The 15,683-nt window shown below is 34.5% G+C and overlaps 1 protein-coding gene across 1 annotated transcript; it reads left to right on the top strand.

Annotated features, from left to right (window-relative positions):
• Positions 1-6,574: 6,574 nt before the first annotated feature.
• LOC136810878 (protein transport protein Sec23A-like) lies at positions 6,575-15,249 on the top strand (the record flags this gene model as incomplete). The annotated part of the gene is given in 16 exon segments (XM_067067468.1): positions 6,575-6,693; positions 6,933-6,990; positions 8,015-8,101; positions 8,498-8,734; positions 8,904-9,001; positions 9,329-9,473; positions 9,781-9,840; positions 10,691-10,905; positions 11,277-11,400; positions 11,590-11,670; positions 12,054-12,143; positions 12,454-12,609; positions 13,091-13,273; positions 13,647-13,895; positions 14,640-14,795; positions 15,003-15,249. Coding segments are annotated over 16 exon segments (2,217 nt in total), but the record flags the coding sequence as incomplete, so codon positions are not given.
• Between the last annotated feature and the right edge of the window lie 434 nt (positions 15,250-15,683).

The following is a 15,683-nucleotide window of genomic DNA, read 5'->3' as shown; positions in this document are numbered from 1 at the left end:
TACTCGGCGCCTTGGGCCCCGCAGGGTTGCTAGTAACGGCTCGAATTTCAGTCAGGTTTAAAAAAGGGGTACTTTTACCCATATTATAATAATATTACCCCCGTCTTTGCCAGTTCGGTATAATATGTTATGAATTGCGTTTTTTGCTGTGCGGCGATGGCTCAACGGTTAGAGCGCTGGCTTCCGAATCTGAAGATCTTTCTTTGGTGGTGATTCGAATCCCACTCGGGGCGAACATTAGACTGGTCGAAATTGATGGACAGATGATTGACAGGTATGAAAACTCAGTCAGAAATGAGAAACTAAGTCTCAGAAACTCAGACAGTCAGAAAAGAGAAAAATAGGATAAGAGATAGGAAAGAAAAGAAGGTGACTTTTGGCCATCCGATATAACATTTCCCGTACAAGACTGAAGTGGACCTACTACAGTGAGGCTGGAACTTTGATTTTTGAGGATTACGATTCTACCAGCTTTTTAGCAATTTTTGCCTTGCTAACCCAAATCTCGCAACCTCTTTACCTTAAAGGAAGATCGAAATTAGAGTTTTTCAGCGTTCCGAAAAAAACACAAAGCAAAAATTTTTCCATCTTCACAGGATCGATTCTCAACAACAAAAATACATCTTTTGGTCTTTGGATTTGTTTCTGACGTTTTTCCTTCAAAGAATATCGATCACTTTCCTTTTTCCCTCGAACCCCCGGGAAAAGTATTTTGGCCGACTTAGCTATTTTACAAATTTCGGAAAAGAACTCCCATAGGAATTCCGATACATAACCCGATTGGTTCATTTCGGAACGACTTCAAGAAAGTCATAATGGCAGATAATTTTAAAAGTTTCTGAGGAAATGTGTGGAATTTATCGATGTTGATGGCTTGTTGATTCTTTAAAGAAAAAAGATAACAGGTATAGCTTTTTCTAATCCTGGAATATCGAGGTTCCAGCTACACTGTACTAAAAAAGAATGAATAAGACTATAAATATATGAAGAGATCTGTATAAAAAATATTAAATAATTTACAAATGTATAAAAAGTAATCAAAGGAATTCTTGAAGATTTGGTGCAAAATTGTAGGATTAATAGGCCGTGAAATAGAAGTATATTGGACTTGAGAAAGAGCATTGGTTTGAGCTTCAAAGAATTATGTAAATAAAAAAACAATGTCTGTAGCTAGGGTGGTCAGGCCAAAATTTTCCCCTCAAATTTTGAAAACCAAACTAATTTATTTGAAAGTCCTTACCTTTGTGAGAAAAATGAGGGGTCATTTGTTAAAATTGGTTAATTAGTTCCAAAGTTGTTTCATTTTCAAACCACAAAAAAAACACCTTTTCAAAGAATCGCCTCCTTACACCACGCCAGCAAGAAATAATTTTCGGAAACCAAAATCGCGCCAAAAATGGCGGATAAAATCTAGTCTTCCGTGTGGCGGGCGTGAAGAGTTTTGCTGGCGCGGTCTGAAAATCGGCCCGATGACTGTTAAACTTTAGCCTATCGCTAATGAGCTGGAAACGATAGCTAAAAACAAATTTTACCAATGAAAAGCTGAAACCCTTAGCTTTCCAACGATATATGGTAGTCCTGATAAAAATTTCAGGAAAGTGCCAAAAAATCAAAATTTCTTCTTTTTTCTCGATTTAAAGACGGCCCGTAGATTATCGAAAAGGCTACCATGTGACAAACTAAAGTACTATCTTTCCCGCGTTTTATAAAAAAAACCGAGAGTCTATAACTAATCCAGCTCAATAGCGATAGCCATTTGAAAAATGGTGGTCAAGGTAGACGGTGGTGCCACGAATTACGAGTCGCCATTTTTTCACCTTGATGTAATAAATGGTATATCTTTTTATTGAAGGTAGTTAATGGGATGGGGTTTTTGGACCTACCCCGGTGGGGTGGAGGTCCTATAAATTAACCTTTGTCCGTCTGTCCGTCCGTCCGTCCGTTAGTTACCAGCTTTTCTCGAGATTGGCTCATTAGTTTTTTCAAATTTTTTGCACAATGATGCAAAATGGCAATGCCCAAAATGTGACGGAGCCCGATTTTCGAAAAAAAAATTTTCCGGCCGAAAATGGCGGAAATATGCCGGAAAAACTGGTTTTTTGGCATTTTCTCAAGATTTCATCATTAGTTTTTTCTGATTTTTTGCTCAAAGATGCGTATTAACAATACCCAAAACATGACCTAGTCCGATTCTTGAGAAAAATTTTTTTCCGGTCGACAATGCCGAAAATATGCCGGAAATCGCCGTTTTTCTGGATTTTCATTGGACTTTTTCCATATAATTGGTTGTTTTTTTCATTCATTCAAAACATTATTAATAGCAATGCCCACCATCAAGCATGTTTCAATTTTCAATAAAATTGATTTTTGAAGCCGGAACTTTCTAAAAATCGCCGGAACAAAGCCTATTTTCGCCGGAAAAACGGTATTTCTTGAATTTCTTGAGCTGTACTTTATATTTTTTCATGAAATTTTGCACACTGATGCAAAATGTCAATACCGAAATTGTCACAATGCCCGATTTTCGAAAACATTTTTTTCCGGCCGAAAATGCCGGAAATATGTCGGAAAAATCGGTGTTTTGACATTTTCTCGAATTTTCATTTTTAGTTTTTTCTGATTTTTTGCAGAAAGATGCGTATTCGCAATGCCCAAAACATGGCCGAGCTCGATTTTTGAGAAAAAATTTTTTCCGTTTGAAAATGCCGGAAATCGCCGTTTCTTTCTGCAGATTTTCATTGGATTTTTTTCCTTATATTCTATGTTTTTTTCACAAACAAAAACATTATTGATAACAATGCTCACCATCAAGCATGATTCAGTTGTCAATAAAACTGATTTTTGCAACGAGAACTTCCTATTTATTTTTTCCCTACAACCCATCAACAATCAATGATGAATTTATTGCGTTGTGTATTTTCGCTAAACGCTACATTTTCTGACTGATTTTTTTCATTTTTCTTTTCGCATTGCTATCTAACTTTCATCATTAGGTAGGTCCATTCAGCATGTTGCTTGTTTTCTTTGTTTTCTCTGATAAATTCTGAGTATTTGAAAAAAAAGAATGAACAAGTTTAGAGTTGTTAAGGATAAGTTATGATGGATGGAATGTTCTAATTTTGATGTTCGACTTGTTCCACGCAAAAATCCCGACGAGTGCGCACCCTACTGTAGCTAAAAGTTTAAATTTTAAAAACATATTTAAGATTAATTTTGATCAATAATGTAAAAGGCGGCAATAAAAAATATGTTGCGTTCAGGTCGTCCGACCGTTTGTTTATTTACAGGAAAACCCGATTCGGAAAGTTGGTAAAATCGTCGTTTTTTTTTGGGTGCTGTTCACAGGTTTTGATCTTTCCCATAATGGCGGACACGGGCCAACGGAGCATGTCTTTGAATCATTACATTATTTTTTGTTTAATTTAAACCCACATTGAGTCTCGCTCAAGTTTTTTCATGTACCCTTATTGAAGTTTTCATGTCAAAATTCAGCAACGCGGTAGGGGGTATGGGGGCTGAAAATAAGGGCAGCTTTAAGGTTAACACATGCGCCGCACATTTAGTTTGGCAAATTAAAGATGGCAGCATAAGATTCTGTTGATTGCCGACTTGATTCATTGGGATTTACTAGATCTTAAAAACCCGACAAAATTTACTGCCGACAGACCAACCGACTGGATTTGAAGATGTTTTAGGACCCGAATTGGAACATATTTTTGATTGCCGCCAAATAATTTTTGCGTCCTCAAATCAGACTAAAAAATCAAAAGATTAACAGATGTGTAGAGACGCTAAAAACCCAAAATTATTATTAATTTATTTGTTAATGCAGGTCAGGTTCCATATACAAAATTGTATACAATATATATTATTATATACAATTCCATATACATTGGCAGTAAAAACTGATGTGGACCTACAGGCTAAAAAACGAAAAAGTAAATAAGTAGCCACTGCAAAGGCGAAGTGTTTTTATACATGCAAAACTTGAGGAGATGGGATAAGGTTTGGTGTTATATTAAGTATAGTGGAGAGAGCTGTGTGATAACAAGACTCAGTCTGAGATTGATTGAATGTGAGATGTCCTAAGTGTTTAATAGATGAATCTAATAAAAAATAAAATCATCATCAATATTATACCGTTAGTTGGTCTAACATCGACATCCCACCTCTAATTCAGACACCCTTCTTTAAAGACAGGAATAATATGAAAGCTTGAATCACTGATTGAAAAATGATTAATCCTCTGTGACCACTAAGCCAAGAAAAACAATTTCAACCTTTCTATCAATTTCAGCTGATAAAAAGGGTGTTGGAATTAGAGGGATGCCGACATTAGACCAAGTTACAGTAAGAGTTATATTCAAAAGAATAAGCAATTTTTCGTTTTAAATTTAGATAGTTTTACTTTAAAAGTCTTATGACATTCAATTTCAGTTGGTTCATTTGGCATTCTATTCCAGATTTTTACAGCCTGGTGTGAAAAGGATTTCAGTCCTGTCTCACACACAACAGAAAGTTGCTGTTTTCTAGAGGTTAATTGATCATTATCACAAGTGAACATTGATCTGAAGCGCTCATCAATTTGTTGATGGTAAAGTCTGTGCATCACACACAGTAATCAACATTTGTATATGTAGGATATCGGCATCCAATTTGCTTTTTTCAATGTTTCGAAGCTGGACAGGTTGCGAAGCGATCTATACTCCACCTCAATTCTCAAGTCGCAAAATAAGGGGATTTTCTTCATTTATGTAGTCACAGATACTAAGGAGATGATAACGTTTTCATTTTAACAGTATAACCTTGTAACTATGTAACCTTGTAATCCTGTAACCATTGGTGCAAGCAAAAGAAAGAGGCAATAAAAGATCAAAGAAAAATACTAAAATGGGTAAAAGATGATATCTACCAATCTCAAGGATTTAAAAAAAGTTGTATCTTTTATTAGCTTCCCTGTAAGTATAGTATATAAACGATTGTCAAACATAAAAAAATAGAAGAAAAACAATCAGTATGGAAACAGAATTGTGTTAGCGACTCTAGTAGTCACGCAACTTTTGTTAACGTCAAACCAGCCAAATGTTTCATTTTTCTGTGAATTTTGGACCCATCTAACCTTTTTCTATGTATGCTGAAAGCGTTCTGGTTTTTACTAAAAAAAATCCTAGCTTTTCAGCGGTAAACACTGTGGACACTGGCTAGACAGCAGATTGGTAAATTGTCAAACAACACTGTGGGACAAAAAGAGTTGCAACCACTTTCTGTGCAATTTTGAGCTCATTTTTTTGTTAAAAAATTGTCGCTTCGAACAAAACAAAGAAAATAATCAATGATCAAAGAAATTTACTTATACCTTCAATTGTAATTGATAGCAAGTTAAGGCAGTATAGCGCTAAATGTTCATATAAAAGTTGCGAGAAACATATATTTGGACTTTGTACCCAATGCTGAATGCAAGCACTCAAGCAAGAGCGGGACGAAAATTAAAAATACAACTTTTGTATTTTTCCTTTTTTTTGAAAAGTTCCAAAAATGAAAACAAAGGGATAATGATAATTGAATACTATCCTATGATGATGATCCGTGGCACTATCATTAAGCTAGAATCGCTTCGCGTCTCTTCGCTTGAGAAAATGATTGGCAGATTAAAGTTTTTCACCTGCGCGGGAGCTCGCAGGCATTCTGCGAGCGTTCTGCAAGAGTACTCGGCACAATCCTCGGACAGCACACTAAAATGGTAGACTTAGCTGCAGCACATCATTTCGATGGAAGTTGTTGGAATGTTTACAAGACTCTTGACAGAAAATTGTTTGTTTGATTGTCAATGATGACAGTACCGTTATTAATTTTGTTAAATCTGACAAATTGATGTTTATAAGTGCACTTTATAGTTTTGATTCCCATTGAAAAATCATATTCTGGTTATCATGTTATTAGATGCTGTTTTAGAGCTTTAGAGCTAGCATGTATGGGGCTTGTTTGTAAATATGAATGGCAGCTTTTACGAGCTAAATCTTGGTACCATTTTCAACTTTTTTCCAACTTGCCTCCATCAAAAATGAAGAATAACGAATTTGCAGCATCATGATGAAACGCATGACGTCACCTGCGCGGAAAATTACGCGCTTAAAATCTGTTTAATTTGTAATTGTTTGGAGACGGGTGCTCTCTTATTCTCCTACATATAACCAAGTTATGAGTTGTTAAAGTCATTTTTTTAAAGCTTATTCAGAAGGTTTTATTTATAAACATTTTAAATACCACATAGTTGCTATGACGGAATTAGACAAGGTATGTCAGTATCACACAAAGTTATTGTAGCTGGAATTAGACAAGGTAGCTGGTAGCTGATTTGATAAAAAATTCAAAATAAATAAATCTTTCATTCCCTCAAAATGTTGAAACTTGAGAAGAAGATAATTGATTTTTTATTTCCTCTGTTATAATGCTCAAGTCTTCAGTTTAGTAGTATGTTACCTAGATTCAATAAACAGTTATGCATGTATTTGTCACCAAAGTCAGGTATTTTCATTCACATTCATCTTTCTTTTTAAATTCTTTCTTTAATTAGGTGGTACCTGTGAGCTGTCTTTACACCCCATTGAAAGAAAGACCTGACCTGCCACCAATTTGTTATGATCCCATCATCTGTTCTCGTGGAAATTGTAGAGCCATTCTCAATCCGCTTTGGTAAGTACTTTCATCTAAATGTGTTATATTTAAAATAGACCTTAGTTATTGGCCAATGAATAGGCAATTATATTGCACTTTTAAAATTTTTCTAGTAGAAGGGGAGATTTATAGGAACCTAGATATTTCCTAACAGGGCATGAATTTAGTTAGAACTGGTTAGAATAAGGGACATTTTTAGGAAAAAAAGGTTTTGCATTAGTCACATTTCAACTTATTTATTATTCTACTCACTTCAGCCAAGTGGATTTCAATGCAAAGGCATGGATCTGCAATCTTTGTTTCCAAAGGAATGCTGTAAGTATGCTTACATGCTAACATAATCTGTTCTGTTTTACTTCAATGGGTTGACATAGAACTCATTCTGAAGGAACTTTTCAAAAAGGATCATTCAAAAGTATGTATGCTCTGAGGGGAAATTCAAAAGCATATATAGGGAGTTAAGAAATGTATATGCACACTTTGCAAATTTTCCCCTATCTAAAAAGAATTATATCATTTAAACTCAGCCTGAACTGGCATCAGTCTATTCTTAAAATTTCAAAATTATTTTTTCTAAATAACGTTGGAGAGAGTATATATGTATATATGTAGTGTACGTGGGATAGTTGGTACAGTGTGTCTTTCTGCCCTTTTGTACTGTATTTTGTTGTAGTGTCTGTTTGTTGTCTGTTATTTATTTGGAAGCTGCTGGTCAGTTCCTTTTTACTATGTTTTCCGAAGGCGACTGAGTGTGGGCCCTTAAACACGTGGAAAGTCACTATGCCAGTCACAAGTCTGGGACTTCGGGTTTTGTTTTGTTTATGTATTTTTTTTTTTTTTTTTTTTTTTTTTTTTATTTGATGTGTTTGCTTTTGTATTTGTCCCCATTTTGTATGTATTTTGATGAACTTACGGAAGTGTGTTTATCAAAAAAGTTTTTTGCAATTCATTGTTTCTCCACTATTACTTTTCTTCTATCTTTATTTGGATTAGGTTTTTCTTTCACATACCACTATTTAAATTCCCTTTAACTTTTTGCTAAATTACCCTCTGTTTCGGAATGATTAAAAAATAAAAAATACCAAAAAAATCGTAAATACACACAATTAACAAAAATATTCTTAACTTTTTTCGTTTTTATCAGTTTGAGTTATTTATATATCAATACTTTTCTTTTTCTAAAATGACAGATATTACATATCTTCACTATATATATGGAGAGGAAGCTTGAACTTTGCATATTATATTTGAATATACATACGGATCAAATTTAGCTTGAAAATTTAGAAAGGTAATAAAATGAGAAGAAGTTCACAATGTGTTCATTACTATTTTTTAGTTTCCGCCTCACTATGCTGGAATCAGTGAACAACATCAACCTGCTGAAATCATTCCTCAATACTCAACCATTGAATACACTTTACAGGTAATTTTGAATTGAAACTTATTTGGAAAGAAATCATTACTTGATAAAAAGCCTTAAAAGAAAGAAAGACTGTACTTGAGTATACTATATCCTTCTTTACACAATGTTTGTGACTGTTTTTGGAATTTTAGACTTACCGGTCTTTTAGATACAGATTCCAATGTATTTGTTACATTATTATATAAACATCAATTCAATCTTTAATATAGTTTATATTCTCTTAGGTACAATATAAGATATGTTTTTCAAGTTCAGCTTTTTGGTAATATTTTTCAAGCTTTTAGACAAGGAAAATTTAGAAAAACTCTGAACGATGGATAAATTTATAATCTATTTTTTATTAAGTTCTCTAAATTTTAACGGACATATTTTAAATTTGTATTTTCATCACTACAGAAACAAACAACAAGTCCTCTAGTTTTTCTTTTGGTTGTTGACACCTGCCTTGATGAAGAAGATCTGAATGCGTTGAAAGAATCTCTTCAAATGTCCCTGAGTTTGATGCCTCCAAATGCACTAGTTGGTCTGATCACTTTTGGCAAGATGGTCAACGTTCACGAGCTTGGATGTGAGGGAATCTCAAAAAGCTATGTTTTCCGTGGAAATAAAGACATTACAGCTAAGCAATTACAGGTATGAATATTCAACGTGATTAGTTTATTTGTCCTGTGAGGAATAATTTTGGAAAAACTATTTCATTTTGTCCTTAATTTCACAATTATCATATCATCAAGGAATAAGAGATTTTTTTGATTACTATACTCATCTTTTAAAGATCAAAATTCTGTTATTTTTATTCCAGGATATGCTTGGTCTTGGTGCATCTTCAAGAACACAACAACAGACACAACAACAGGGACGTGGACCAATGGCTCCCCAGCAACAAGAAGTTCACAATCGGTATGAAATACTTTTCTGTTACATATGAAATTATGATATTACAAGATTGTATGTAAATAATAAAAAATCCTTCTTTTCTTTTGGGGGTGTTTTAAAAAACGTTTTTTGAGAGATGGCAATTGCAGAAATGTAAACCTGTTTTTTTTTTTGGATCATCAAAATCGTAATTGTTTTCTGCACGCCACACTGAAGCTCTAAAGGGATATGTGAAAATAATAATTTCAAATAAATTGACTTTTTCCTCAGATGGTTAATTTTTAAGTGCCTTAGTGGTTTACGGTGGTGTAAGCAAATAGTAATTACAAGAGTAATTTCTGTTTGTTTCAGATTTTTACAACCAGTTCATAAATGTGACATGGATTTGACTGATCTTCTTGGTGAGTTGCAAACTGACCCGTGGCCTGTTCCTGCTGACCGTAGACCATACCGCTCAACTGGGGCTGCTCTTTCTGTTGCTGTCAGCTTGCTCGAGGTAAGCGTCTTCATTTTCCATTTCATTAAGAAAGGAAGAGAAAAGTTATGGATGATTCCGATTCTAAAATGTTTAAGGAATATTTCTACAGTAGAGTTTCCTTTGTATCTCTTACAAGGTTCTCAGTAAAGAATGGACAAGTTTATATAATTCGAATTCTCAATAACTGGAACAATTTCAATTATCTGTGCATGTCTGATTTATGGAAACTCAACTGTTATTTGTAACTTCTATATTTTTTTAAGAAAGTTTTCTTGCAAATAGTGTTCATCTAATAAGTCATTATTTTCATCGTTTCAATTTTCAGTGTTGTTATCCCAACACTGGGGCAAGGATATTGATGTTTGTTGGAGGGCCGTGTACTCAGGTACTTTTCATAACATTGAGTTTTATATCAAACACCCATTTACTATAGGATGAAAAAGTTTTGACAATACCATAGTTAATGATAATTAAATACTTACTTTTGAAGATTACTTGAAACAGATTTTTCTCAAGGATGTAAGGATGTGCCCTGACCTGCCCTGACTGCAACTATTTTTGATTCTGCTCTTCTGAGGCCAATGTAACCAACCTTAAACGAGAGGTTCATAAGGGGCAGTACACAGGAATTTATCAAGTTAACGTTTGAAGACATCCTTTATCGCAATTGTTGAACCTAGAGTATCTAAATTATGAGCTTCCCTCTTATTTTTAAATGTCAACCTTAAAATATGTCCTAACTAACAAGATTTATTTTAATTATTATTGGCTTGTTAAAATGAATTAATCTAAATTAAAGGTTTTATTTCTTATTTCTACATACGTGTTCCCGTTTCATATCAGACACATATTTCATATCAGGACAGTGCCTCCCTTTTATTATATTATACTGAATAAACAAAAAATATTTTTCTTTTCCTCTTTTTGACCAATCTTGAATCACATCCGTGTCACTTCAATGTGAAATTAAGCTTTGTAATTAAAATTGATGAGTAATCAAACAATATCACTCTTATTTTAAAAACAGAACCTCTAAATAAACAATTTCATTTTAGTAGATGGGACAGGATGGGAGCCTCTTTTTAAAAGCTCATTAAACAAATTTTATGAGTGAAAGGAGTTGCAACCTTGAAATTTTGAAATTTATCGTTGAAACAAACCATTTCAGGATAAAAACAAAAAAATCCAAAATTTGTTGAGTTCCCCTTTAAATATCTTCTTTTTATGTATTATAGGGACCAGGTATGGTCATTGACCACGAATTAAAGAACGTCATTCGTTCGTATCACGACATCGAAACTGACAACACTCCACATATGAAGAAAGCCACAAGACATTATGAGGCTCTAGCTACTCGTGTCGCTAACAATGGTCACACTGTGGACATCTTTGCGTGCGCTTTGGATCAGGTTGGCCTCAAAGAAATGAAAAGCTGTGTCAACAATACTGGGTAAGACTTCAGCCCCTCTTCTTATCAAAGCAGATCAAAGGAGTATTTGGAATACTCTAGTGTTTGAACTTAATTTAATGCCGGCTCTTTTTCCATCAAGGTTATCGGAGCATTTCGCATGTTATGATACTCTTAAATATTCGGTTTAAGAGAAATTTCTTCATTCGAACTTTCGCCTCAAGCTTCAGGACATCTACCAGTTTAACAGGGCTTGTATATGCTGTATAATATTACATGATATAGTCCATAGCCGAAATTACGGATGTTATTGAGCTACATGTAAAAGCTACATAGCACGACTCGTAAGAGAATATCAGCAGCCTAACAATCGACCATCATTGATATATTAACATATTGCCTTCTTCTTCTAGTGGCTACATGTTTATGGGTGATGTCTTCGATTCAGCTTTGTTCAAACAGACATTCCAACGTGTCTTCGCTAAAGACGCCAATGATGAGTTTAAAACCGCTTACAATGCCAGCTTCGAAGTTAAGGTAAACTATCCGCTTGACCTTTATGTTAATACTCTATATTTTGAACTTTCATCTATTTCAATAGTTCTTTTACAGGGAATAACATTTTTTTTTCAATCTCTCTTTTTTAGTCTAGTTTTTGTTAAATAATAAGCGATGACAGGTAAAAAAACAAATTACATTTATTTTTAAAGTTATTTTTCATTGCAGACCTCAAAAGAGCTGAAAGTATCTGGTTGTGTCGGTAATTGTGTTTCTTTGGAAAGAAAAGGTGGAAATATCTCTGAAACAGTTAGTATTTTAAGTTTCTCGCACCCTTCGTGAATAACTTCCTTATATGAACAAGAAATTATGGCGGAAAGAAAAACTGGCGGATTTACCTTAAATCCGAAATCAGCCTAATTAAGTCCCCGCCATATCCAGCCAAATCTAATCTTTATTCCATACATTCTCAATCCGCAGGCCTAAAAAGATGTTTAATGCTTATTTAATAGCGAATTTTTAGCCAGAAATATACTGGAACCCAAAACTTCTTCCTTTCAGGTATATAAGCTTCCCAATAAACATGAATTATAGTCAATATAAGCTGCTGAGAATGAGATCGATTAGGCCATTGTTTCTAAATCATAAAACAAACCCCCGTCTCTAAACTTTATTCTGTGTTCTTTTCGCAGGAAATCGGTATTGGAGGAACAACGGCTTGGAAAGTCAGTGCTTTGGATCCCAACACAACTTACGCCATCTTTTTTGATGTAGCCAATCAAGTAAGTTAGGAAATTATGTTGCAATTTTAACCGAAAAAGCTTTTTCCTATTATAACTTTGTCACTTAATTTATCTTTAGGCTATACTTGAATTCGAAACCTATTATCTTCCTTTGTGCTCTTCATTTGGATAGTATATTTAAATTTGATTTTGTTTAATTTATTTAGCTCGAGACCGGGAGAAGGTCAACTTCGAGGCACAATCAAACATATATACTCTTATAGTGTTATGTCTAAATTTTTCGAACGAATTTACTTGTATGTGTGTATTTTACGGACCCGAATGCAATATTTTTCAATATTTTTTACAGCATACTGCGCCAGTTCCTCAAGGCGGTCGTGGCTGCATCCAATTCATAACGCAATACCAACACTCGAGTGGCCAACGCCGTGTCCGCGTCACAACGTGTGCCCGTAACTGGGTGGACTCGTCCAATTTACACTACGTAGCTCCTAGTTTTGATCAGGTACACCTTACTACCCTTCCTACACCATACCCGTAGTATACAAATAGATAAGTTTTTTAAGTCTTCGTCTCAACTTTCGAATCGACTACATTTCACTAGCAGGACTTAGATTTCATATGCTGTATAACTTTACACGACAAAAATCTTTTTAGACGTAGCACATGTATATTATACAATATTTTCATCTGAGGAGCCCAATAGAAATTTTAGAAGCTGAAACAAACCATCTCAAACACGGATATAAAGAGGCTCAAAATTCTGCATAATTCACCGAATTTCAAGAATATAGTGATAATTTACTGTGTAAAACCAATCTGCCGTCTCGATAAATACCAATATTATTTACCAAGGTATTTATCGAGACAGCAAATTGGTTTTACACAGTAAATTATCACAATATTCTTGAAATTCGGCGAATTTTGACCACTGAATATAAATTTTGGAAGCAGAAACAAACAATTATTATTATTGTTATTATTAGGAGGCGTCAGCGGTCCTCATGGCGCGTGTCGCCACACACCGTTGCGAGACGGACGATAATGCTCAGGATATCCTGCGATGGCTGGATCGTATGTTGATCCGATGTGTTCAGAAAGTCGGCGAGTACAACAAAGATGACCCGAATTCGTTAAGATTAGCTGAAAACTTCTCACTTTACCCACAGGTAAGGTTTAAACGATTTCATTTTCAGCTGAGGTCTTGAAATCTTCTAGAGCGTCTTTTATTTTGAGGATTTTGTGTAAAATGCCTTTTAGATTTTACTCATTTTTATACAATAACTTTTGAAACATTTAGCTATGGACAGAATAGCAAAATGTCTGAATTTTTTAATTTAGTCAGTGACTGTTTGAAGTTTTCTTTTTGGTCAATACTTTAGGGACCAGAATACAAAAAAAAGAATAATTTGTCATAAGCAAAACTGAGTCATTTGGGAAGCCCAACCTTACTAAAATCGCTCATCAGATTTGAAATGCACCATTACTAGCCTAGAAAGCTTTCCTATTATTTATCTTCCCTCTCTTTCTTTTGTTTTGTAGTTTATGTTCCATTTGCGTCGCTCACAATTCTTACAATACTTCAACAACAGTCCGGACGAAACATCTTTTTACCGGCACTGGTTGAACAACGAAGATGTCACAAATTCTCTTATCATGATTCAACCCATCCTATATTCTTATTCGTTCCATGGTCCACCAGAACCTGTTCTCCTGGATTCAAGTAGTATCCAACCGGACACTATCTTATTATTGGACACTTACTTCTTAGTCTGCATTTATTATGGAGAGGTGAGATTCGTTTATTTTGCACTGCAACAAGACTTAACAATAAATAAAAGGAAGAAAAAAATCTTGCTCCACATCTTTCTTTATTCATTACAAAAGATTCTATTTATTTCAATCTGCTGAATCAACATACATTATAACTATGTAAAAGGTCAATGGCTTTAACAAGTTCACTGTTGAGCCCTGTTTCAGAAATCGAATAATTGACATTTCTGAATTTCCACAAACTATCCGTCCCCTATTGCAACGCGTCTCCGGGTGGGCTTGAACCACCAACTGCAGTGTCCGCAGAGTTATTTAGAAGACAATAGATCGCTCTTAGAAACAACAACAAGAGAGCTTAATCCATCTATACTATTCAGTTGACCAGACTGAATAATGGGTTTATTTATATTTATTTATATTTATAAACACTTTAATTTCATTGTTTTCCATAGTGGAAATCAAAGGTCTTTACTTAAAAGTCGTTTCCAGAACAAAATTTAATATGGGGGGGGGGATTAGGATATTTTTTGGAAATTGACCCCCCCCCCCCCCCGGGAAAGCATCAGTTGACCAATGGGCAAATAAAATTACCCCCCCCCCAAACAGAGCAAGTTTACCCCCAGACAAGGCGAATTTTGTAGATTTTTCACTACCCCCGGACACTATATCCTAAACCCCCCTCCCCATGTACGGACATTTTCTGGAACAGCCCAATAGACGGGTAGACATCTTTAAAACCTTTCTTCTTCGTTTATTCACCAGACAATTGACGCATGGAAACGAGAAAATTATCACGAAGATCCAGCGCACGAGAATTTCCGCCAACTTCTTCAAGCGCCCGCCGATGATGCACAAGAGATCTTACAAAATCGTTTCCCCGTCCCGCGTTATGTGCAAACAAAGAAAGGTGGAAGTCAGGTACAGCGAACTTAACAGATAGTGATAACATTTTTTGTATAGGATTCTTATTAGATTCAGAACTTATTTTAGTGGAAACTTTAGATGTAAATTGCTTCGACTTCAAGTGTAAGGCAGATTTTGTGAAAGATTTTACAACTTTCGGCCAAAAGATAACAAGATGATATTTTTATCAATTTAACTATTGGATTATTTTTCTTTCTTCAGGCTCGTTTCTTGCTGTCACGTGTCAATCCTTCTCAAACACACAACAATCAATACATGATGGGTGGTAGCGGTGATGCATCTGCCATTTTGACTGATGACGTCAGTTTACAAGTATTTATGGACCATTTGAAAAAATTGGCTGTGTCGTCTAATAATTAGGAATTTTCTGATCAAAATAATGATTTTTATTTTCAGGTTAATTAATTAATGTATTAGTTTTTAAGAATATTATTTTATTAAAATTTAAGTTTTTTATTCTGGTCATTAAAATATCTCTTCCATTAGATCTTTTCATCATCACCCTCGCTTCATACATTCCTTAGTTGTTTTATACATGATATAATAATTCAATCGTTGGTCGTGATACAACTACTTTAAAAATATTTTCCTCTATCTTAAAACTGATATTATTTCAAGTCTTAAACCCATGCTTGTAAACGATTTCATTATATTTTCATCAGTACATTATATTTATAAAATTAGGAATTTTATCTGAAATATTTTCATTATGCGAAACAAACGATTTCACACTGATTTCTCTAATCTCTCTAAAGTCTGTCTCAAAAGAGTGTGGACACTTTAATTATTTTCCAACACTAGGCCCACCAACAATTCCCTGTAAAGTACTTTCCTGTAGCAAAGAAATGTAGAAGAAACAGCTTATAATAGACAAAATACTAT

This window comes from Clytia hemisphaerica, unplaced genomic scaffold (genome assembly GCF_902728285.1).
Source record: "Clytia hemisphaerica strain Z4C2 unplaced genomic scaffold, Clytia hemisphaerica genome assembly, whole genome shotgun sequence".
Classification (NCBI taxonomy): Eukaryota; Metazoa; Cnidaria; class Hydrozoa; order Leptothecata; family Clytiidae; genus Clytia; species Clytia hemisphaerica.
This window is presented reverse-complemented; position numbering and strand designations above follow the sequence as displayed.